Genomic DNA, 25546 nt, shown 5'->3' on the forward strand with positions numbered 1-25546 from the left:
ACACACACACACACACACACACACACACACACACACACACACACACACACACACACACACACACACACACAGAGGTTTGGGAAGCAGAACTGATACCTGTTGCTGTGGGTCTACCCCCTTCACAATAACCATAAGTTCCTTTACAGAAGTAAAGATTCATTAGATAAAATACTTATATTATTTGGTGAGCAGTTTGCAGCATTTGGTTAAAGCTGCTGCGTTTGGTCAGAGGCTGCGTTATCTTCACTCAGTCATCAAATGTCATGCAACCTGATGGAGGCGTGATTTGTTCTTCCACTTGCATGTCCACCTGCCAGCGTCTTGCTAATTGACTGGCATTTATTCATTGGCCAACAAAGGTTTGGGCTGATAAGCACGCTGTATTTGCCCAGTAGCTCTGACACATACAACAGGCTTTTCAATAATCCAAGCAGCAAGACAATATCCCCATGACATTAGATCAGTTCAGTGGATGAAAGTGTAGCTGTAGGTTGCAATTCAGGCCAAATTAAGTCAGCGTCCTCACCTACAGCGACGCTGAACGCAGGACTGTTGTTTTCATACAAACTATTCAACCTCATCTCTCACACTGGGCCTTTATCTGGAAAATCAGGGCCAACTGTTACTTTACTGTACTTTACAATGTGTGTGTGTGTGTGTGTGTGTGTGTGTGTGTGTGTGTGTGTGTGTGTGTGTGTGTGTGTGTGTGGAATACATGTGCAAAAGAGTGAGGTAAACAGGAGGTGGTGTGTATGATCCCATTCCCAGGGCCAAACTGCTTCTCCAGGGAGAGAGATAAAGAAACAGCTCCTTCCACAACGGAGGTGGAAACAATGGCCAGGGCAGGGGCTCTCCGTCGCAGCTGTGTACGTGTGTGTGCTTGTGTGTGTGTGTGTGTGTATTACTTTGCGTTTTTAACCATCTACCTAAAGATCAAAATAACCCTCTGTCCGCTTTTCTATTTATTCACAGCAGTTTAATCAGAGAGTTTCTCACAAGATACAGAAATTAATTCAAATTTAGGTGCCACTCGATAATGTTTTGCAGTACTAACTGGCCTCTTCCGGCACGCTAAACTGACACCTTTTGTGAAAGACTGAATGTTCAGCAATTTCTACATTCTAAATGAATTAACAACAGCGTGCTTCCTGTGTATCCACTGCTGGATTCGACACGGCTCACTGGTTGTTAGATGTGTCGTAACTCATCACAGATTAGTCTGCAGACATGTCCGACAATCCAGTAATGTGACCACAGCCGACACTGATGGGACTCAACAGGTTCTCACTTATGTTCACACGCTGACATACTCGTGCATACACCGTAACACACCCACTGACGTCAACCCATGTCGCTGTGCATCTCATTAATGATGAAATACAACAAGTTGTTGGTGTTGAAAGGACAGAAACTGTTAAGCTGACACACCTTTTGGAAAACTAGTCCAAGGAGGGAAAACAAAGGCAGACCGAACCATGCTGTTTGTTAACTGTACTGTCTAATATTCAGTGGAAAACATGAATCATCCTAGCTGAGGTAACCACTTGACAAATCAGACTATAGGATTTTTGACTCATCGCTTTCTAAGAAGTATACATCCTGGCTCGTACAACCAGGCAAGAGCGTGAATTTCTCCATATTTTTTCACTCACTCGAAGTGTGTTCAAGAGGGCAGACAATGTAAAGAACGGGCAACACTGGCAGGGAAAGCAGTGGCAGTAGGTGAATGAGTGCAAAGAGGGGGAAGTGGATGAACAGGAGATGAGGTGCAAAGAGGAAGAGGAGGCAGAGCAAGAGAGGGAGTTCAACGATAAGGCAGAAGGAACCAGAGATGAGCGGATAAGGAGAGGAAGTCCAGGATCTGCAGAGGAGGTAGAGGGGGAAGCACGAGGGCAAGAAAAGAGGAAGAGTAGGAAGTAGTTCTCCTAAAGACAGTGAGAGGAAACAGAGTGATTACAGGGGAGAGGAGAGGAGAGGAGAGGAGAGGAGAGGAGAGGAAAGGAAAGGAAAGGAAAGGAAAGGAAAGGAAAGGAATTTCCAAGAAGACAAAGAGAGGTACAAAAAGAAAATGAACACTATAGATCAGGTGAACAAGGAGGTAAAATGAGGAAAGGAAATAATGATGAGGGATCAGTGAGGCCTGTCCAACACAAGAGCAAATGCATCAGAGATGCATCATGGTTGAACGGAGACAGACCCTTGGTTGCCAAATGAGGGAGGAGGGGGTCGAGCTAGCTGGAGATAGGCCGGCTAGATGGGATTTGGGCAAACGTGATTGCCAGGTACAGAGCCAAACTAGGCTTTAGGAAGGTGTCCAAAGTACAGATACTGTGTATGACTGGAGGTGGATTTGGATTTCTGGCCCGAGAGACCGGGGTTAATGCTCAGATCAGGAGACTATAGACCTGTAGGATGGCCATTAACTCAGGGTTGGTGTTGGAAGCTGAAGCCAGGGGAGCGTGTGCTCCTCCACAGAGAAGTGAACGGAAAAACATGTCAATGGAACACAAGGAGGGAGCCTGTGAATAAACAGAGCCGGTGACTCACCCTTTCTGGGATGGGATAGATGACTGTGGGCGGGGGTGTGGGGTACCAAACTGCCTTCACTACCCCTCTAAACACACCAATGTAGGCATTCATGCGTGTACCCACAGTCCAACTCATGTCGCACTCAGTTGACTAGACCAGGACAAGCTGTCTATTGTCCAAATCTCCCACCTAAAGCTGTAGCTCCTAGCAGGGCAGGAGTTTTGTGTTTAGGGGATTTTGAGGATTGCTGAATATGTGTGTGTGTGTGTGTGTGTGTGTGTGTGTGTGTGTGTGTGTGTGTGTGTGTGTGTGTGTGTGTGTGTGTGTGTGTGTGTGTGTGTGTGTGTGTGTGACTTTTCTAACAAGGCTTGAGAAAGATCAGGTTCTGAGTGTTTTTTTTGTTTGTGGAAATGAAGGTACTTTTCTGTTTTTTTCTTCTCTTCGAAAAAGTGAACATTTAAAGTCAATGATGAATAATAAAACACGGCTCTGGACACGACCACCGATTCCCACTGGGCTACACTCGACAGGAACACATCGGACAGGGATTGCATTAATTCTTAACAAAGATCTAAAACGTATACTTTAATTCATCCCTGTGGGGAAATTCATGCTCTGCATTTGACCTGTCAATAACATTTAGGAGTAGTGGGGGCAGCTATAATTGACTCCAACTGAGTCCAATTGCAGGAGCATCCCAATACCTATCTTTCATTTCTTTTGGGATGGAGGGGAACTGGAGCACCAAGAGGAAACACAGGGAGAACATGCAAACTCCACACACAGGTGTACTTAAATTACAGTAGACCTCACCCATTCCTAATAGACAAGCCAGGGAAATGCAAATAAGGCAAATAATAACTTTACACTATCAACCTTAATGCTTAAATACACATGTGGGTTATTGGTTAAATCAGCTTATTATTGATTATCCCTTTAACATTCAGTTTCGTTTAATTTTCTTACATATCTTTCGAGTTGGTAAAATCATCTTATTTTGTGTATACACTTCCATCATCTTGTTCCAGCTCTTCATTTCAAAGTGCCCAGTGCGCCTTTGGTTATAATGTCCAATAATCACCAATTAAGTCTCTGAGGAAGACACCTGATGCTTAAGCTGCCCCACATAGTACTGCATCATCCTGAGCTTTATTATGCAGTCAAATGCCATATTTGCTTTTTACATCCGGCTTCTCAGTAATTGTATGAAAGATGGTCAGGTAGCTGGTTTAAGCATGTGTTGTAAATTGTTCTTATTAGTCATGGATAACTGCTTCACTGGTTTTTCTCATTGTTTGTCATTGTTTTTAAGACGTGTAATGGCTCTTTCGTGCATATTTTCAAACTAATCCACAAAAACACGTTAAAATATGTCCCATTCTAAATTTAGAAGCACCTTAGCCCTTGCTGGTTCAGTCCTGGTGACCTATGAGAAGCATTCCAGCACCAGTGTCTCTTCGTGGCATGCCTGTTATTCGATTTCTAACAGTGTTCTGGTCCCATGTGATTTTAATGTACTACAGAATGTGAAACTATGCACTTGATTTTGACAGCGACGAAGCAACCTACTGAGTTGAGTCACAGAGCTAACTGGCTTGGCTGATAAAGGTTTGTCTTAATCTTTATCTGGACATTTTGTGGTGACTTTTTTATCAGTTGCAAACAATGTAAGGAAGGAAAATGTTTTAAATTACAGCTCTGGAAGGGTTCGATTGAATTTGAAAAAGACAAACATGAGAGCATCAAGACTTTCAGCAACAACCATCTTACATTATACTGGACATATATAGTTTTGGTTTGTAAGAGAAAACACAAAAAAGCGGAACAGTGAAGCCACAAGTGAACTGGAAAGGCAGAAACATGCAGTTGCAGTTTAGATTTTGATGAAAGTTATCAACACCTTGAACATGTTCCAACCACATCTGTTCACATCATATGGAAACACAGTTTGAAGTGTGCCACAGTACAGCTACTGATCCCACCTTCGGTGCAGTGCATCAAAAAAATGCTGTGGGTATCCTGCATCAGATGCACAGCACTCACTAAATGAAACCAAGTACATGACAGAGAAACACTCATGTGAAGGGAGAAAACAAAGACTGTTGTGCACAAATAACAGATTAGCAGAGTGGGTAAGCTGGCTGGAGAGACCTACCAGTATTTCCTGGAAGATTTGCAGTTGTGGGGAGTTTTACAAAGCTGCTCTGAATAGGCTGTGGAAATCTGCTAATCTAATCACCTGCCAGCCTAACTGGCAAATAAAAACACATGGCCCGCTACCACCTGAATGTAGAATTAACTTATCTTCTGCATGGGTTTTCTACTGTATGTGTATATAGCCTAAAATCATCATGGTGCAGGTTTGGTGGCTGTATAAAGCTGAGTGAATTAGTGCTGGCAGTTTTCAAATAAAAACCATATTTCCCATAACACTCATTGCTTCCTGTTGCAAAGAGGATGTCACTACTTCACCTACCTACCCAACCCTGCACATGTTTGTTTTGAAGTTTTGTCTTTTAGTTTAATGAAGAAGACAAATCTGTTTGAAGATATTATTCTCACGTGTCTTTTACCTACTTCCTCCTGAGAAATTAAGTGTTGTGTTTTACACCACAAAGCAATGTAAAATACAGTGGAGAGGTTGCAAATCTTTTGAATGTTATCCCTTTTCACTTTTGGTAATTGCACTAATATTTAAAAAATTAATTGTGACCATTGTTCAATAAAGTTACAATTCTGAGAGCCACATTTTAAATACTGTGGTATCACTTTGAGTTGTCAAAAATGTGATGCTGGTGCATCTGTGTAAAAACACAGTGAATACAGGTGAAAGAAGAAAAGCCCAAGCTGTAGAGGACTTAGTGTCCAGCTTAGAGTCAGAAAAAAACATTCTGCTCACACACACACAAAACCAAAAGCCAAGGCATTATCAAAGATGTTTGGGCAGGTATGTTTGGGCCTGATTTATGGCCTCGTACATTAGAAAGATTTAAGGCAATCCTGGGCAATACAAACCTACAACTGAAAGGTGATCAACTAAAGAAAAGAAAGAAAGAAAGAAAGAAAGAAAGAAAGAAAGAAAGAAAGAAAGAAAGAAAGAAAGAAAGAAAGAAAGAAAGAAAGAATCAATGAAGCGCTCAGCAAAGAGACTGAAGTTCGTCGACTGTATTCTTTTGGCATGAAATGCAAAACTTCTGAAGTTGCGAGAGGAGAAGTGAAAGGGACTTTTGACATGTTAAAAGGTAGAAAGGTCACAGACATTGAGGACTTTTCCTCCAGACAGATAGAAGCATTGTGCATATTATACATTTTATTTTATATGCTGATCACACCTGATCTGCACTAGGATATTCCTCAAGACTATTCACTGACTGGCTTCACACATACAGCCTGTATGACTGGTTGAAAATAAAGTGAAAGTGCTCCTCAACAAGTGGATCTGTTTGTTTCCCTGCATGTTGAGACATGCTTGCTTTTTTCTTCTTCTCACTAATAAGGTTAAATGAAATAACATCACATTTCAGGGGTATAGTACTGCAATCATTGAGCTGGATTTCCTCTGTTTAACTGCTGTTTCATGTGTAGCATACGTTCTGCCCATGGGTGACTGTGCCCCTGCCTCAAACACTAAGCCCCTCAAACATCTCTCTGCTAGTCTGTTGTGTTAGATGTGGCATAACAAAGCCTAATTGAACACAGTGTTCTTTTCCAACTGTGTGAGGGAAAAATGCTAATTGCTATAATTAGAGCAAAGCAAAAATGTGACATTTTGTACATTTCCTCAGAGTCTGTCACAGCTCTCTGTTCAAACACTTTGTCTGCTTGCATGTTGAAACCCTTTCATTTACCTATGAGAACAGTGTAGTGTAAACAGAGGTTTCTGTGGGAGACAGGGACACAGACAGAGGGAGTGAAAGAGAGAGAAATGCACAAATTGAAGTGGTCATCTGACAAACAACTTCAAAACAGATATGACACATGTGGCTTGAAGGCCTTGCACAGAAACAGCTTTCCACCTGGAGAAAGCATATGCCCAGTTTTACAGGACACGACACCCTCTCTGGTCTGCACACACACACACACACACACACACACACACACACACACACACACACACACACACACGTTTCCTACCTTGGTGTCAACAATGGAGCAGGCGATTTGTTTCACATAGGCCAGGTCAGCAGTTTGGGGCATCAGGACAGATTCTCTGGTCAGGCCAATCTGGATGATGAAGGACACCCCTGCTGGAGTGGGAGGCACTGAGGGCATCACAGCCCCGCCAGGACCCTGCACCGGTATCAGGTCCATCACAGGAAATCCACCCTGAGCGGGCATAGAGGGCATGGATATGGGGGTCTGCTGTATCACAGCTGAGCCCGGTGGTGAGGAGCCCACGGGAGGAAAGAAGACCTGGGCCATGGCCCCTGAGGACATACAAGGGCTAGCGTTAGCCATACAGAGTCCTGTCTGCTGGCTGCCAGAAGCTCTCAACATACACACTCACAAACACACGCCCAGGTGAGGTCTAGAGTTCTCTAAAAACCCACTCTCATTCAAACTGTCTCAGCGGAGGAGAGAGGGACACACACAAGAGTCCCAGTTCCTCTGTGTCCTGTGTCCACCCCCTCCCAGTGGATCAAGGAAGAAATCCTTATCCAGGAAGCGGCGCTTTTTCCTCCTTTCTGCCTCTTCTGTCACGCTCTCTCGTCGTCAGACTTCTTTTATTGTCCAGGCATGACAAGCATGAGCAATATGTGTACGAGACTCATGAAAGAAAGATACTCTGAGGGAGAAAACCGCCCCCCTGCTGCCTTTCCTCCTCCACCTTCTCAACTCCTTCACCTCCCTTGTCCAAAAGAAGTTGCTCTGCAGAGGAGAAAGTCCAAAGTTGATTGTGAAACTCCCGGCCATGGGAGAGAAAAAACAAAAACAATGCCAAACTTTGTTGTGCTCTTACCCCAGCTAAGTTACAAAATGGCCTCCTTAAACAGGAAACTGTGAGAAAGAAGGAGAACAAGAGACAGCACTCCTTTTACGAGTCTTGCCCTGTTTCAGTTTCAGCCCCTGTTCAGCGTTTTTTGTGAAAAAGCAGAGAGAGAGAGATCTGTCGGAGGGTACCTCCCTCTCCCCCTCCCTCCTGCCCTCTCATCTATGATCTTGCCACAGCCAAGGAGGAAGTGAAATGACTGACACAGCCTGAAACCAATAGGCTCTCAGAAAGTCCCGCCCCTTTGACTCCCTACTCCCAAACTTCCCCCTCCTCCCTTTCCTCTTTCTCACTCCCTTCCTTGGTTTGGGGTTATTCGACTTGTTTGCTCCCTCCTTGAGTCAAGGCCAGTAAAGATCCTCTTACACTGCCTGAGGGGGCAGCTCCACGCTCCAAAACCCTCCCATCTCTTCCTCATCTTCCCTCTTACTGCTTCAGCCTCTTTCTAGTCCCTCTGTGAAACTATTTCCTGCCTTGTTTTTAATCTGTGACACCTTATCTCTTTGAATTTTTAACTGACACAACTCTCCCATACTGCAGAGTAAGACCACTCCTATTGCTGAGATGTTTTTTATGCAAAGCTGACAGAAGATTTCAGTAAAATAGGGAACTGTTGTGGCAAGTTACTAGTACTTTGCATACAGCAGAATATACAGCATGCTTAGAAATCAGGCTAGGTATCACCACCGCTTGTCTCATCTCAAATAGAAAGCATGCAAAAATACTGACTTTCTATCTTTGGCCATGAAAGCCGCCATGGATGGTAATATTGAAACTCACTAACCACATGAAGTTCTTCCTCTTCAGCTTATCTCCTTCCTTGGACCGTTATATAGTGGTTCTCTCTGTGAAGCACTCTCACAATTATCAATTCATTAAAACAAATTAACCACAGATAACCGCACTCAGCTGTATTAGTGATATGAAAAGAGACTGATGGCTCAGCAACTGCAAACAAAACGTTTGCTGGGATTCTGCTTTCCACCACAAGAGGGCAGTGTTTGATATAGTTGGATATAGTAGAGATGTGGCCATAGAGCTGCTTTGTTGTCTATTTCACCTGGAGATTTGATGTTAATAGTGCCAAGATAATGATCTTTAAAGTTTTAAAAGTTTAACTCATCCATGATCTGAAAATATAGAATATTCTGATCTGAAGATTTTATAATGTTGTGGTTATCTTCTGTGGAGAATTAAGTGCAGAGCCAGCGGTGGGACAGGGCAACTGAAGCTGGTGGGTTATATACGTTAGTTTATAGTGTTTTAGTAGTTGGCTGGTTGACACAGGGCCTGATGCCATGGGTCAGACAAAAAAGACAAATAAGAGTTTCTTTATATCTTATATAAAGACAGACGGTCAAAATTGTCTGATTTAGGAGTTTCAGCTGCATGTATCAGTAGTATTCTATGAGGGTTCTTCTACTGTGTATTTTCATACATGTAACAGATGACATTTCTTAACTTATGGTAGTATTTTGTTTGTTTGTTACCCCTGGGGAAGCAAGAAAGACAACACAAAACAGAACTCTCAATTCACTGTACAAAATCTTCATTTTTTGTTTTTTCTTCCTTAATGACATACAACAGGGAACCCGTAAACAAAAAGAGAAAGTCATTTGATACAAGCTAGAATGCAGTTCAAAAATATATAATAAAACAAAATTAATAAAAAGCAGGTCTCTTATCCCTTGTAGTTAGAGGAAATTGTTTGAATACAGCTTAATATGATGTACAAAATATCACACAGTGATAAATTGCTAATAAAAAAATAAAAACACAAAGAAATGAGAGTCCTTTACCTTGGCCTCTGACTGGTAACAGATTTTTTTTTTTTTTAAACTTATTTTTTTTAATTTTTCATGTTTTTTAATTGTTTTTGCTTTTTTACAAGTTATACATTGCCATTATCAATCACAAGCAAGTTCTATGCCTAGCAAGGAAGAATGATTCACTTATGATACTACAGTATTCTTACATCTTAATAATCATATTCATAATCAAAGAAAAGAAATGCAAGAAAGAAAACAAGGAAATGATGGACATTTACAGCACATAATGGCATCTCTAGTCATCATTTACAACCTCTGTTTTGATTTCTTTTTCTTTTTTGATGTGTCATACTGATTTGTCTTTTATTCTCAGAGAGGGGACACAGTAGCTCAGAGTGAAAACAAACAGAAAAAAAAACATCAGTAACTCTCACTATCAAAACACTGTGACCCACAGCAGGTTCCACCTTTGTAGTATTTACTCCAGATTGTATTAGAAATACCTTCAAAACATTATCCCTGCACCCTGTCTGTCTATTCACAGCGTCCACTATTAGATGTAGTGCAACGTGGAGCCAAACAGTATCCCAATGTGATTTCAGGACGTTGTGCCCAGCAGCAGTGCAATCGTGTAGTTGCACCTGGTTGTTCTCTTTGACAAGACTCATGTCAAAGAAAAGATGTACAACGGGATAACATGCTGTCTGATTTCAGACAACAGTCCACCACCCTGTTTGAGAAAAAAAAAAAAAAAATCTGAACTATAAATGCTAGTGTCCCCAGTGATGAGGAGAGGAGTGTTTACCTCTAGGCTACTTTCAACTTTTAGATCTGACGTCCGACCCCTAGTGTGACCCTGTACTCTTGAAGAGGGGGAGGAGGAGGAGGAGGAGGAAGATGAGGAAGAGGAGGGTTGCCCCTTTGACAACTGATTTGACACCAGATTTTTTTTATCAGTCTTCTTGAGGTAATAGAATAACATTACCGGTCAAGTTATTTGAAATCAGGTCAGCTGTTAGGGGGCAACTTTCACCTAAAGCAAACAAACATGTGTCCTGCAGTTATCAGTGTAAACACAGGACACAGATACGTAGATGTGAGGTGTCTCAAAGGAACAATGTTTCCACCTAAGACAAATGTTCTCTGGGTTATTCTCAAAATTGCAGAACCTTAACAGATCAGACAGATCAGGTGCTGAATCATGTTACTTACACCCACACATCTTGAATAAATACTTTCCTTTTATCTTTCTGACAAAAGTGGTTGAATTTAAAATGGACTTTCTTCTTCTTTTTTTTTTTTCTTTTTTTTTTTTTTTTAACTTTTTTAACCCCTGGAGTTATTTCTTCTAGCATGTCTCTTCAGAAAGAGGAGACCAGCTTCACGTCATCAGCTCTCTGGGTAATGTGCTACTGTGCAACTGATGCACGTCAAACAAGAAGAGGGAACTTCAACACACAACTGAAGGTGAAGTTTTTTTTTTTTTTTCCAAAGCATGGTTAAATACACGCCGACCAACGGGCAACCAACTTCAAGGTGAACTTAAACAGATGATCTGAACAGCTCTCATCTGAGGAAACCATTTCAGCCCATGTGGTCTTCACTGTAATATCATTATCACCAGCTCCACACACTCCTCAGGCATTATTCACATCCCTCTGAGAAACATTACCAGCGACTGTTCATTCTGAAATGTGACCAGAGTTAATGAAATGATCCAACAATGAAATGTCATTGAAAAAGTTGATTCACTCGATGTACATCTATACACACACACACACACACACACAGTCTCTCTTTTTCACACATACACATACACACACACACACAAAACAGGTCCCTGATTCTGACTCAAGACTGACGAGGTCTTTCATAGCACCGTGATTTAACTAGTGCATTTACAAACGCGCACACACACACACACACTCTTCTGTACAGTAAAAAAAAAAGAAAAGAAAAAGAAAAGCACCAAATGACACCACGTGTGTCATTTGTTGAGCGCATACAAACTGGCCTCACACCTCTGTAGTCTATAGACTTCCCACTGTGTTCTCATGGTATCAATCTTTAGCTGGTTAATACGGTGTGCCAGCATCAGTCTGCAGAGTCGACTTCAAACTGTACATCTGTAGAAATGGACCGTGATTGCGTAAATATGTTCATTTATCTTGTACAGCAGAGTGACATTTAATCTCACACACACATTCGAGGCAGAATCATGGGGACGCTATAATACTCAGACAGAAAATGAGACTTGGTGTCTTGGCGATAAAGTTGAAATTAAAGCTATCTGTTCAACACTGGTTAGCGACTGCCTAGTGCCTCCTCACATCACACACAGCTAAGTTAAACATTCTCCAACCCCAAAATACGACACCACACACACTCTAACCCTGGAGTCTTTGGAATGTAATACATTGATTCCCAATGCAGAGGTTGGTCAGGTGTTTTCCGCCGACACTGGGAGCAAGTTACTGTTTTAAATCATGTCTACATGTGTATGTTAGAAACAAGCAATCTTTCAGCTATTAAAAAAAGGTCTCAAATGAAATGCGACGGTGCATTTATGCGTTGTGTGCGCTGTGCAGTGCGAGTGTTTCCTCTGTGGTTCTCTGTGAAATGTGAGTAGTGTGTCAGCAGTTCAAGCACACAAACACACACACGGTGCTTTGTAATAACCATTGGCAGACTGAAAAAAAAAAAAAGAAAAAAAAAAATAGCAGAGCAAAATATTGTAGTGTAGAAAAGTGTTACTCCAGATATGATTACTTGAAAACGGAGCAGTTAAAGTTTTAAAAAAGCAGTGATTAGTATTACAAGAAGTCACTGAGGCATCAGAGAACAGTGAGGAATCGAGTGGAAGTGACGTCCTGTGGCGATGACCCAGCCAGTGGGGTGCAGGACAAGTGTGTGTGTTTGTGTATGTGTGTGTGTAAGCAGGTGAAATTTGTCCACTGTAGTCTTCAGTCTCTTTTGGCCCAGTTGTGGTTGTAGGACTCTAAAGGCAGAAAAAAAAAAGAGGTAAACACAAGTTAGACCAAACAGTTAGACGTTCAGATCTGCACATGACACCAACATAAAAGGTAAAAGATATTGGATCCCATCTAATAAAACATCTCAAATTTTATCAATTTAGCGTTTTAATCCAACAAGATAAAAGAAATCGCATTAAAAAAAAATTACCCTTGATGGCTTTCCGTCAAAAATATGAAGGAAAATAACCTCTGAGGCACAGAAGAGATTATATAAATTTCTTTTCAACAGGCTAAGCCGTACGCACCATGACTAATAAACTGATCTTTATGGATAAAATTCGCGAAGTGCTCCATTAAGATTAAATATTTTATTTATTTATTTTTTTATGATAATGGAATAAAGCATGTTATATTCAGGAGTGTGTGTTGAGAGTAAGGAGTTCTACAGCTTAATCTCTTAATCTTTTAATCTTGATGGACTCAGCGCTCACACTGCTCTGCATCTCACTGCGTGTGCCTTCTCAAAATTAGTAAAACTCCAACAGTCCTTGTCTCGCACCCCCCCTCCACACTCCCCCACTCGTCTCACCAGAATGACGACAGTGCTATCAGACAAAGATCTTGGCAAGTGCATCTGCGCCGGCGCTGGCGATGAAGGGCTGTGAAGAGTGGAAGGCCACGTCATGAATGGCCTCGTCGTGCTTCTTCCTGTGGGCTGTGATCTCCTGCACGCACGTCCTGTTGTCCAGCATCCACAGCCGCACCGAGCAGTCGTGGCCTGCAGGGGCCGCAAGCAGGTGGAAACGAGGACAGCAAAGTTGTGAGGGAGAGAGATCACTGTTGAGTGCCATGTGAAGGAGTCTTTCACATTTACAAGCTAGATTTAAGAGTTTGAGATGCAATTTTAATTCATTCCCAAAAAATAGCCACTTGTGCACAGAATGGACTCAGTATGAAAACATACTGGTGTGTTGATGTCGAGCATTTTTGAAAATGACGCAGATTGTCTTTATCCTAGAGGAAGGCTGATTCTAAGATGGTCAGCTAAATAAGGACACAGCAAAGCTGAGCGGTACTCACTGCCAGAGATGAGGTAAGTGCCTTTAGGGTCTGTAGTAAGACAGGTGACTGCATCCAGGTGAGCCACCATTGAGTGGACAACTTTACCTGTACAAACACACAAATGAATCTTATTCAGACGCATTCATATCCCAGAAAAATGTGAGTTATCAGAGGAAATTAACAGATGATCCGCAGAAATAAAAACACCTTCAACAGATACCTGTCTTATTGTCTAGGAAGCGGATGGTGCGGTTCTCATGTGCAGTGATGGAGACAGGCTCAGATGGGTGACTGACCACTCGGTTGATCAGCTCACTGCCTGCAAATGAAGACAAACAACTCCATCTTAATGTAATCTGTTTTATCTATTCCTCTTATTATCATTTTTAACAAGTCTCAGAACGGGTGATGTTATGTGTGATGGAGAGTCGACTGTTATTTAATTCAGAACATACCATCCTTGGTCTGTGTCTCTAGCGCAGTGATGCTCTGCTCTGTGTTGAGGTCGTAGAGCAGCGTCTCACCACCGTCAAACGACACCACCACCTGGTTGGGGTCCGTAGCCACAAAGGCCACTGAGGTGGGTGTTCCGTGCTCTGAGAAAAAAAAGCAGGAGAAGATGAAGTTGTGGAGCATGGACACAATGCAAAAGTAAATCTACTAGTGATGGGTATCGTTGAGATCCAGCACAGATGTCTACCTCTCTCCTTATTGAACACAGACAGGCAGGGAGCAGAGTTCTGAGGGTCCCAGATGCGAATGGTGCCATCGGCTGAGCACGAGGCAAGACGATGATGAACTGCCGAGTAAGTCAGACCCCAGACGCTGTCCTCGTGGCCTGCTAGTACGCTGCTCTCGATGCCAGGATCTGGATGGACAAACACACATATTAAAAAATAACCATGAGGAAAACACTCCTAAACATTATTATTACTTTGTGATTGCTAAATACTCAGTTAGAATGACTGACCGTAGTTATCGTAAGGATCCACATTGAGGTCTGGCATCTTCCAACACCTGACGGTTCCATCCAGACCTCCGCTGTAGCAGGATTCTCCATCCTCGCCCATGGTCAGTGACAGAACAGCTCCACTGAACAAAAACAGAGGCATTCGTGTATGTCAGTGACAGGTTTGTGCACAAGGTGTGAATTTGTATTTGTGTCAGACTCAACTCACCTGTGCGCTCTGAATGTATAGATGGGCTCGACATCCAAAGCTGCGTTCCTGTGGAGGGACACAGTCTTTTTTATTTGCTCCTTAGTTTTATTTCTTTCTTATTTTAAATTTGTGCATTATCTGTCCTACTGCTCCTTTGATATCACCTGTTATATGTATAAAAATTGCTCTATAAATGTGTTCCTTCTCCTCCATTTTCTTCACTGGAGTCCTGAGGGTTCTTACTTTTTAGAGTGCATGGCCTTGTTGAGGTTCCACAGTTTTAGTGTTCCATCCTCAGAGGCTGTGAGCAGCACCGCTTGGCTGGGGTGAAAGGTCAAAGCGCGGATGGCATCAAAGTGGCTGCGTAGTGTGAAACGAGGGTTCCATGTCTTCTTAAACTCCTCTCTGTTATCCTGCATCTGATACATATAAAAATCGGAGTGAGCAATCACATATTTTGAGTGTGCACATGTAGGTTGTATTACATGTTGTGTAATGACCAGAGCAAATGTGTAATTACATCCATGGAGAGATCGTTGTCATTGGCAACAGTCAGATCAGCCAGTTCACCAAGGTTCATGTCCCCGCCTCCGACAGCATCCATGATGAAGACGTCTGAGGAGAAACCCAGGGCGCCACCTGCGGGTTGGAGGTGGAACAGCACAGGTTTACTACATCTTGACAAAATGTCATGGCTCTATAAATACAGACTGATACAACTGCAAATACAGCAATGAATCTTAGATCTCTGTGGCAAGAGTCCATTCATCCTGTTGCTTTACTCCCACACTGTGCTGTGTACCAGAGGAAATATTCATAGGTGTAGGAGCAACTTTGTAAGTGTAAGACAGCATCCAAATTTAAGATTTTACAAAGCTCCAATCATGTGTGTGGGATACAGGGGAGACTGAGGAAGAATACTTTGGAGGTTACAGTCTATGGTGTTCTATGGGGCATATTTGGTGGGGAAGTCTTACCTTCACCAGAGCGAGCCTGTCCTGATACTGAAGGGGGCGGGGTAGGCTTAGGAGGGAAGTCCGACATCATGCCTTGTAACTTGTTCCTGCGGTTCTCTGAACCCGGTAAGAGGAGAGAGACACAAAACATCCAGTCATGCAGAGAGGCGGAGGAAGGACGGAGAGGCCAACAGACGGACAGATGAGAGACAGATGGATGTAGACGGAGGCAAGAAGATAGACTTCATTCTTTAAATACATAACATACACTCACACAATTTTACAGATTCTTTTTGTGAGAGGATGAAATCAATAAGAGCACAGAACTACGGTGTAAATATGACTCAAAGAATGAAATGCGGATATATAAAAAGAGAAGGCAGCATGCGTGACATCTTTTGAAATGACCCAGGACCACAGAAAATACATCTACAGACAGAGATGACAGCTACGCAGCTCTAAAGAGTCACAGACTGACAGCTCGTGAAACAGGACAGAGAGACAGGTGGTTGGGAAAAGAGGCTGGTTTTATTGACAAGAAGAGATGCCAAGACACAATGAGAAGTAAAAGATAAAAAGGTGAGCAAGGAGGGGTGGGGGGTCGGGGTGGGGTCAGGTGGGCAAAAAAGACAAATACAGTGGTGGCAGTGATTCTGGCAGTGCTGGTGCTGATGGTGTTGCTATGGCAACAGCGTACCTAACTCCCGTCCGTCCCCCGAGATCCGGGCCTCTCCCGCCCCCTCCCCATCCTCCCCCGAGCCCAGGAAGTCAAATTCTCCGAGGGCATCTTCTGAGTCATCTTCGTCTTCCTCATCCTCTGGGTCAAGGTCTGTGGTCATGGGCTCCGACCCCATCTGGACATGGGAGCATAGCAGAGAACATGTTGAAGTACATGACAAGTCATGAGTAAAGTTTAAAGTTTATAGTTGCCCATTCTTTAAGTCATTCAGCTCCACCTTGTTTCATTTCTCATCACTGCTCGTACCTTTACACGTGACTTTTTGTTCTTGCGCGGTCCATCAATGCAGTCAGTAGCCATGCCTTGGAAGTCATCTTCCTCGTCACTGTCGTCTTCATCATCATCCTCGCAGCCATGCAGGAAGGGGATCTTATCCAGCACTGAACCACCCAGACGCTCCTTAGAGCTTTCCTTGCCCGCATTCCTACAAATAGACGCATGACGTTAGAGTCTGTCCAATCCATGTTAATATTTAGGACAATAGCGTACAATGTGATGAACTCAGTTATACTGCATAACACCATATTATTGCTGTCATTACAGTACAGTTGGTTTTTTTACATCTTAGACAGGTTTTATCAGTGCAACAAGTTTTATGGGTACAGGTAACACTTTTTAAACTTTCCTACTTGGAGCAAACATTAAAGTTTTTGATAAAACTATCTTTGGTTAAAAATACTTCTGTTCACAGATTTCATCTATACATGGCAAAATATGTGCATGTATGACAGGTACATGTATTTGATGCGCAATGACAAGTGCACAGCCTTAGTAAATCTCTGCTACTTTAGACTTTAGTCACCTGCTCATTTTCTGTTTGGTAAATTTATTTCTAATTTCTGGCGAGCATATCAGTATTCCATTCACTTACACATAGAGAGAGTGAGAGTGTCTGCTTCCACTGTCTCACCTCTTAATTTGTTCCTCTATCTGTCTGACCAACAATGACTCTCCACCTGCCCGGGGCTCGGGCTCGGCGCAAGTTTCACTGGGTGGGGGCCCGTTAGCCTCAGGACTACTTCGCCCGAGCAGGGAGCGCACGCGCTTAGACCGCATGTCCAGGATGGTGTCTGAATAACCCACTTCCTCCAGATATCTGCATTCACAGGAAAAATAGCATGTAAATATAAACCGACAGCCATATAAACCAATCTCCCAGCTCACAAGTTGTTCAAGTACTGATAGAACCCATTAGTATGGTCCTGAGATAAAAGGAGCAGTTGACAGAGAGGTCTTACTTGCGTAGTAGCTGACGTCCCTCCTTCCAGGACATCTGATTGGCTGGCTCAGAGTCTGACTCAGCTGGCCCATTGGGAACTACAGAAAATAGATTGGTCAATAGTGATGCAACAGCAGGGCATGAACAGAAAAGGAGAACAGCAGAAACTTTCAGCAGAGAGAGACACGACAAAAGAAGCTGTCCAAATAACAGAGTACATAAGTGTTTGGTTAAACATACGTTGGTCTGCCTCCGTCTCTGGTTTCTTGTCTCCGGGACTCTGGTCGTTTCCTGTCTTCAGCTTCTGGTGCTTAGCCCTGCAACCCCACATCAGACAACATGAGGATAAGTATTATGAGCAAATAGTAGAAAGAAATCTCTCACCATCAAACCACTACATCTAAAACATGCAGATGTAAGGACACAGGAACAGAAAGAGAGAGTTTCCTGACACTTGTCATACCTCTCCTGTTTGAGGGCATACTCCAGCATTTTGATCCGCCTCACCAGGTCCTGTTTCATATTCTCCTGCCCTTTCCTTTCACCCTGCAGGAACGCCACCTGAGCCTGAAACACACACACACACACACACACACACACACACACACACACACACACACACACACACACACACACACAATGGTAAGGAACACACACGAAGTACATTTAAAAAGGCACTCACGTGCCACAATCACACACATAAGCATATAAAAACACCAAATCAATCCAGATTGACACTATGACTCAGCCATAACTGAAGTGAATTGGACAAGAAAGCATGTCCTTGCTCAATTAAGGCTAAAGAGCAAAGCGTTTGATATCAATAGCGATCACAAGGAGAGGCCGTGAGCGTGAAGAAAAAAGAAAAGTTTGATGTGACAAGTATAGCAAACATGACTTCTGAGAACCCTGAGGAGTAAGTAGAGGGTTGTGGACCAGTCTCTTATTTTTAACTTCTCCTAACCGAGGCCTCACTGCGCATCTGCACGAGAGGAAAAACAAGACTCAGACCAGCCAAATTCAAATACCCTCTTCTAAGACACATCCTTCCTCTGTGCGCTTCCTCTCTCATTTTACATCCGTTTCCTTCCTCACCGAGCTGATAAAATTCTTACCTTGAGGAAAGATATGTTCACTGCCTATTCTTGTCAAACAATTAAGAGATTCTGTGAGAAAAAACATGATAATGGATGAACGGACAGTGACGACACTGTAAAGACTGTCCTTAGACAGGGTGTCCCTTGGATAAACCACCATATGGCAAGACTTGACAAAAATGTGAAAGGGTTGTTGGAGTGGATAGGAAAGATTTTAGCTGTGTTTTTTTACTACCAGGTGATGCTTCACATTTGGGGGGGCTTGAGCTGTGATTCAGATTAGGCAGCAAACATCCTGCCCTCTATTGGTTGGAGGAGAAAAATGCCCCCGTGGAAAAAAGAAAATCCCAGTTAAGAGTAGGCTATGGTTTCTTCTGTCAGGATTTGCATGCAGGTAATAGGAGGCAAAATAGTTTTGTGTCTCCACTCTCTCTCTCTTTCCCTCTCTCTGTGCCAAGGGGTGCTGGAGCATTAACAGTGCTTGTTTTACAGTCCATTTCTCCTCTGCACGCCCCCCCTGTTCGAGTCCATGAGTCTGCTCCCACACGCATACGCAGTTCTGTAAAACTAGAACAGTCTAAAAACACTATCTCATGGGGCAGGCACTCGGTCTACTTGAGAGGGTAGTCAATCACCCAGGAAAGCGCACACACACACACACACACACACACACACGCACAGTCACGTAACCAGCTTGGAGGGCTAGTGGAACACAGGATAATCTGCCAAGCAAACCTTACTACTGCTGCTGCTGCTGCTGAGTAATCCTGATTAATGCAATGTGATTTTATATGCTTATCTGAGAATTTTGGAGATAATTGTCAGTGGTAGCATGTCAACACTGCAGGCATGATCTAAGAGGTTGTGAAATACAGAAAACTTAACATGGTTTATACTTAGGCTAACCTAAGAGGAGCAGTTGAGTTCTTGAACATTAAAATGAGTGAAATAACTTATGACTTAACCATGTTCGTGTGTACAGAGCACTGACAGGATAGGTTGAACAGGAATGTATTTAACAAGCTAAGAAGACACAAAACACAACAACCCTACTTGGCCTTATATAAACTGCTTTGTAATAATATATCATTTGCTGTGGTTAGGTGGTTGATAAAAGCATCTAGCTAGCTGAGTATTTCCAGCTGCACACAACTAGTAATTGTGCAGTTGTTGTGTTTTGTAATGGCAGATGCAATACTGTCTTTGTATAGTTCACAGAGGCAGAAACGCTTGTTCCAGTCTGACATAATCAGACATAAATATTAAAGTGCTAAAATACAAGAAAAGCAGAGCTCGGCTGTGGTGCTAACTGTGTAGCGTCATAGTGTGGGAGGTTCGGATATCAGAAAACAGCATGTATATTATATACTGGGCACTAAAAATGGTTGAAAAAAGATGGAACACAGCCACAAAAATCATCTTCAAGGTTAATATATATATACACAAGGGTAAGATTCAAGCTTGACCTTAGCCAGCCACAATAATGACAGTGAGATGTCCCATTAAACAATGTAACTGATAGTGTGGTCTGCTGTGGGTCAAGTACAGACCATCAACTTGGGTAAAATCAGCCAAACTCAAGACAGGGGCAGAATATACTTAAATAAACACATCTTAACCACAGAATCCTCTGTGTACTGACTCATCAGCTTTTCTGTGAGTGTAAACACCATTGGCCACTCAGCCTTGATGCACCGAAAGACTATGACCAAAAATTATAGCGTGACAACTGCAGATAGCTAGCTGCTGAGCTTTTCACCTTGTAGATACTTCTTATGTATAATTTGTCCTGAAGTGAACAGTGATGCACTCACTTAGCTTAAAAACAAACAAACAAACAAACAAAAAAACTGAACTAAATCCTTCAATCCAGCAAAGTGCTTTGTAATTTCCACCTCTAAGTGGAATGTATCTACTTCACCCTTGAGGGGAAGGGCATGCATTTTTACTCCTACTCACATACGGACGAGCTACAACCTGCTCAGACACACAGATAGCCATCACACCCCTGCGCGCCTGTGTCATGCTGTGTTCCTAGAAGGAGTCTCCCACCAGAGCCCAAAGCCTCAAATCCCTAACACTGCTTTGTTGGCCAAGATAGAGACGGGGCTGTATGTGTACACAATCGAACGCCCAAATAATCACATCACAGTGACAATGCGCACTGTAACTGCCTTTTCCTGATACATAAAAGCAGCCAAAACAGAAAGATTATTGCATCAAAGGGTTCATTGCTGTATGCCATTCTTTCTCTGACCTTGTTTTACTTGCTCTTCTTTTCTACAGTATTTCTCTTTCAAAGTGGTAGGGTCACATGGTTCAGTGGATAAAACACGATGTCAGGAGCAGCAGCACACATTGGCTGTCTTAGACACAAGAACAAATGCAGCTTTCTCCGTATTAGCTCCTAGGTAAAATATCAACTGTTTCATCGGACTAAGGCGATTAATTGAGGAGAAGTCACCTCTGTACCATTTTCAGCTTTAACTGGTTTTGTTATTCTGCCCTCTGACTGGTTCAGATTGGGACATGCTTGTTTTCACTGTGTGTGGGACCCAGGCCAACAGAAGTGAGACAAGGCAGCCCATTCAACAGCTAATAAAAGGTGTTCTTATCAAGAGACTGACACTTAAAATGGATGAGACAATCACAACAGTTGTGGAGGAGCAGGTCAAAGGGCATGACAATATTTATGGAGAAACTTATACTGAGGTAAAATATCTTTCCATCTATAAAACCAACCAATGTCAGTGGATAATGAAATCATCAGTAAGTCTTTTGGGTGTCATTTGATATAGCCCTGCTCACTCTGACGGTGCAGTTATTTTCTTTGTATTATGTTGGTAAACTAACAAAGCCTAAAGTACAAAGGAACCTTGTTGCGAGCAAACCTGCCGTGCCATCTGATCTCTCTTTCCTGTGGGTGGGTTTTCCTCCATGTGGCCTACTGCCACTGACCTTTCCAGAGTTTGTCGTAGCATTGAGAGCTGACACATTTAGCCTATTCTGTCAGCCCCTCTCTACTAGCCATAGAACAGGGTCAAGGGCAGCTTTCCTCCTCCACTGGCCACCCTCCATCTTCTCATCCCTTCATCCCCATGAGCCAACAAGTAGAGCAATGAACTTTTCTGGGACAGTGTGCTTTGATGGAGTGTGATTAGAGTGCATAGTGTGTGTGTGTGTGTGTGTGTGTGTGTGTGTGTGTGTGTGTGTGTGTGTGTGTGTGTGTGTGTGATTTAGCTACAGAATAACATCCCTAAAAAGTTGGGCTTGCTGCCTAAGTTTGACCAGAAGTTGTTTGATAATCATTAGAAAGCAAAAATTACCCCATGTCATGAACATGTTTCAAATCACAACATTTACAAGATTTCAGCAAATGCGACAGTGCAGAGCAAATTATATATAGAAAGAAGAAAGGTAAAATACAAAATATACAAATATAAATATGTAACAAGAATGCTGAAAGTCTGTGTGGGCGGGAGGCACATACTGTAATAATGCCATACATATGGATGTCATATGTGTTTCATGGCTGAGAGCGCAGAGCTATTAATTAGAGATGTGTACCCAGGGGCCCCATGCGCCACACTCCGCAGGAAGTGATGTCATCTGGGTCACCAGTAATCTATTCTACACAACTACTGACACGGTTAATAAAATTAAATAGATGAAAATGAGAAAAATGCAAAGAGGGAGAGGTAAAGGTCTGCCCTTTTCCTTGTAGAATAAGTGCAGTGACTTGGTTTGACGTCTGCAGCACAGTCTGATTGTCTATTAAATTAAAATGAGGATCATTATAACAGGCTAATTACTACAGGCTTGTTCTGACACAGTGCAGCAGTACTGTGATTCGATAGAATACACTGGAAAAAAGCTTCTTAGGTGTCTGAAGGACGGAGGGACAAGGCCACCGCCACCTGTCCCCTGTGCCCTGTGCTGCTGTCCCATGGTTGTGCTGGGACGTCCCACCTGGCCCAGAGCAGGGAGGGCTTTAATTCCTGGCCTGTCACTGGAGACACAGCACCACAGGTGGCCTTTTACACTGAAAACACACTCACAGACGGCACATGTGTTACAGTGTCACAGAGACACGCTATGCTACAGACAGACATTCACACTGCCACACAAAGAGTCTCATATTCGAAAGCTGATAGTGTTAATGTTTGTCAAGTTTTGGTGATGGTTTTCTTGCTGCTGACAGATTTTGCATTCAGCTTCCTTACTAGTTGTATGAATGGCATAAAAGCACAAAATATCATGCACAGGCAACACGTGAGCAGACTATATTATGGACACATGTACATTATGTTGGTAACTGTACAGGACATTTCCAGGGGGCATGCTAACTGGCATGTTGAGAGGCCTGCGAGCATGATGGCAACAAAAGCCAGAGGGATTGGGGCCTGTGGGTGCTAAAATGTAAGCTAGGTCAATTTTTCAGCCTGGCACTCCAGTGATCCTTTCTTCTCTCAACACAGGACATGGTGCTAATTGTACCCGTGAAACCAGATCATGTGCAGCAAATGTGCACACGTAAACAAAGTTCCATAACAAGCACTAATGGCATGTTGGACACTGTGATGGCCTGCTTCTGACTTCCATACCCACTCTTCCCCAACACGCGCCTATAAAAGCAGCAAGCGCGGCCGGTTTGTTATTGTTCATCCATATTTTATCATGCTCCTATTTATAACTCCATATGTTTGAGTTGGGGGCAAAGCAAATTGACAGAAGATATGAAGATACTGTACATCCTTTTCTTGTGGTTTTGTCAAGCCCATGAACTCCAGAAGATACTTCATCCTGATTACAAGTAAACTGTGGCTACAGTAGGAAGACCATATATGGATTTAGAAATGAAAAGATGAACTGTTGTTCATTCCAAACGCAGAGCAAAAACAACACAAAAACACTTTGTATGTGTGTATGTTTTCCTAACCTTTCTTAATCCTGGAACAATTTGATGAGTAAGCACAATCTTGCACAGCAATGCTCTGCCTAACGCAGTTACACACATGCATGTAGGATGGTTGAATAGTACAACCTCTGTCTTCTGCTGTTAGCCTCCGAATAACTGGAGCTATTAGGGAACTCATGCCTTGCTCAAGGGCATTTCTATGGCATTTACACAGCTTTTTCTAGGCATTTCACCGATTCAAACTTATGACCTTTAAGAACACAAGCTCACTTCTCTAACCTAAAGGCACATAACACTAATATGTGTTTGTAAGTGGCAGGTCATTTTATATAGCCATATTTTTTTTACATTCAGTCAGGATTGACAAGTAATCCTCACCAATTTAGTTGTAGATAGGATGGTACTTGACTGACAATAATCTCAGTCAAATGATAGTATGAATGAAATTGAAAAATACAGTTGCATTTCATACATTTCAGTCAAGTTCAAACACCACACTGCTGATTCATCCATCTGTGCGACGGGCCCCAGTTCAAGAATGTTGATTTCCTGTCAATATCACCAGATATTATACATATACATATGTACAGATCTGTGTATACACAGATAGACTCTTTACTACAGACCACTGTCTGTTAAGATTATGCCTCAAGGAACTTCATCTGAAGGGATTTTGAAGTAAGACGTGATTTACTGAAAAAACTGCTAGCTGTCTGGTGTGCATGGAAGGAGCGGAAGCCTATGTTCAAAGGTCACCCTGAGCACTTTCTCTCACTGTGCCAATTGTTTTGTGAAGACAAAAAGCAATATCTTCAAACCTGTCCTCATTTTAGGGTGGCATTTAAGGACACCACTTTGACAACTCTCAGTAACTATCGCTCTCAAATTCAGTGATTACAAAAGGGAACTCAAAGCTGTATGACACTGTCTTGTTTTAACCACAACAACCACAGATCACTTGATATGTCCCTGTGGGCTATGGAAATCCAATTGTTGTCTACTTACAAACTATGTTTCCACATAAATGCCAAAATACAAACTACATTGAAAGGAGTCTGGTCCTGGCATGTCTTTGATGTGTACCTGCATAAATATCAAGGAGACACAACAAGGTAGCCACACCTAAACAAAATTACCTGTCATTTTTATTTTCAGGATAGCTTGCTTGCTTTTGTTGGCTGACATAAACCTATATCATATCCTTATTTCGTGGAGTATATCTTTGTGATTGTAATGTAACTGATTATACAGGAATTTGAAGGCCAAAACGCAAAGATTACTGCTTTCTGAAAATAGTTTATTTTATGTTTAAAGCTTTCAGGTGGGTGTTTGGTCTTTGGTGAGCATCAGCTGGAGGTCATAGATTCCCTGTATTTTCATTAACTATCTAGTAATAATACACCCCGGTCAATACAATATGCAACGTTAGCCCGTTAGCATTTTGTCATCCTGAAACTGACTGTGGGGCATGTGTACTGTCACAAAGCAGCACTGAACGGGCTCCTGCAATATCCGTTCTGGCCTTTATTCGGCGTTAACGTAACAGGCGCAGGCTAAATAATAAACAAATTTACCCTGAGTTCGTCCCTCTCAGCCTCCCAGCGGTATTTTTCGGCCTGGAAGCGTCCCCACTCGTACTGGATGAAGTGCAGGATCCCAGGAAGCGTCATACCCGAGTCCCCGTCCTGCGGCTCCCGTGCCTGCGACGATCCGGGCATGGCCCCGGCTGCTGCTGCTGCCGCCGCGGCTGCAGCCATCGCCCCGGTCGCCGCAGCTGATGTCGCCTGGCCCGGTGCTGCTTTGGGCCCGTTTGGGTTGCGCCCCGTTCCGCTGCTGCTGCCGCCTCCGGAGTTCGGGTTTGGTCCTCCGCCGGATCTGTCCGCCTCCATTTTAACCGTTCAACCTTTCGCCAGGATAAGGAGGTGGAAACGGGCAAAGTAATAAACAATAATAATAAAAAAAAACTACCCCGTTCCCTTCTTCCAACCCAGCAGCACTTCACTATAAGCTACCCTCCTTTCTTCCTTTTCTCACACGCACGGAGCAAAATTACTATTCAGTTGGTAAAATACTACACTTCCGCTTTCAAACATTCAAGATAAAACCCGACCAAGCTGTATACTTGTAGCATT

General features: G+C 42.9%; 2 protein-coding genes across 4 annotated transcripts in view; both read right to left on the reverse strand.

Annotated features, from left to right (window-relative positions):
* prkd2 (protein kinase D2) overlaps positions 1 to 7590 on the reverse strand; it is a 32777-nt gene extending 25187 nt beyond the window's left edge. For 2 of the 3 annotated variants that reach the window (XM_022768607.1, XM_022768603.1), the window contains exon 1: positions 6664 to 7590. In XM_022768607.1, the coding sequence (XP_022624328.1) occupies positions 6664 to 7026 (363 nt within the window). In that variant the 5' untranslated portion in view covers positions 7027 to 7590. The remainder of the gene's footprint in view (positions 1 to 6663) is intronic. The other variant, XM_022768606.1, reaches the window with a different exon arrangement.
* Positions 7591 to 9051: 1461 nt separating this feature from the next.
* Positions 9052 to 25448, reverse strand: strn4 (striatin 4). The gene is made up of 18 exons (XM_022768597.1): positions 24989 to 25448; positions 17863 to 17966; positions 17640 to 17716; positions 17419 to 17497; positions 17091 to 17276; positions 16427 to 16604; positions 16139 to 16295; positions 15463 to 15558; positions 15006 to 15124; positions 14729 to 14904; positions 14504 to 14551; positions 14296 to 14417; positions 14026 to 14193; positions 13781 to 13921; positions 13546 to 13644; positions 13344 to 13430; positions 12853 to 13041; positions 9052 to 12286 (listed from the first exon to the last, which is right to left on the reverse strand). The coding sequence occupies exons 1-17, from the start codon at positions 25301 to 25303 to the stop codon at positions 12872 to 12874; spliced, it is 2322 nt and encodes a 773-aa protein (XP_022624318.1). The 5' UTR covers positions 25304 to 25448; the 3' UTR covers positions 9052 to 12286; positions 12853 to 12871.
* Between the last annotated feature and the right edge of the window lie 98 nt (positions 25449 to 25546).

This window comes from Seriola dumerili, unplaced genomic scaffold, assembly GCF_002260705.1.
Source record: "Seriola dumerili isolate Sdu_G_001 unplaced genomic scaffold, Sdu_1.0 BDQW01001731.1, whole genome shotgun sequence".
Classification (NCBI taxonomy): Eukaryota; Metazoa; Chordata; class Actinopteri; order Carangiformes; family Carangidae; genus Seriola; species Seriola dumerili.

What these genes read in the sequence shown, in the direction of transcription:
- strn4 (XM_022768597.1), bottom strand. Translation starts at nt 25,303, where the DNA reads ATGGAGGCGGACAGATCCGGCGGAGGACCAAACCCGAACTCCGGAGGC. An exon ending in AGAGACGGAGGCAGACCAAC is followed by an intron (nt 17,498 to 17,639) that starts GTATGTTTAACC and finishes TATTTTCTGTAG; the next exon opens with TTCCCAATGGGCCAGCTGAG. An exon ending in ATAGAGGAACAAATTAAGAG is followed by an intron (nt 16,605 to 17,090) that starts GTGAGACAGTGG and finishes GTCTATTTGTAG; the next exon opens with GAATGCGGGCAAGGAAAGCT.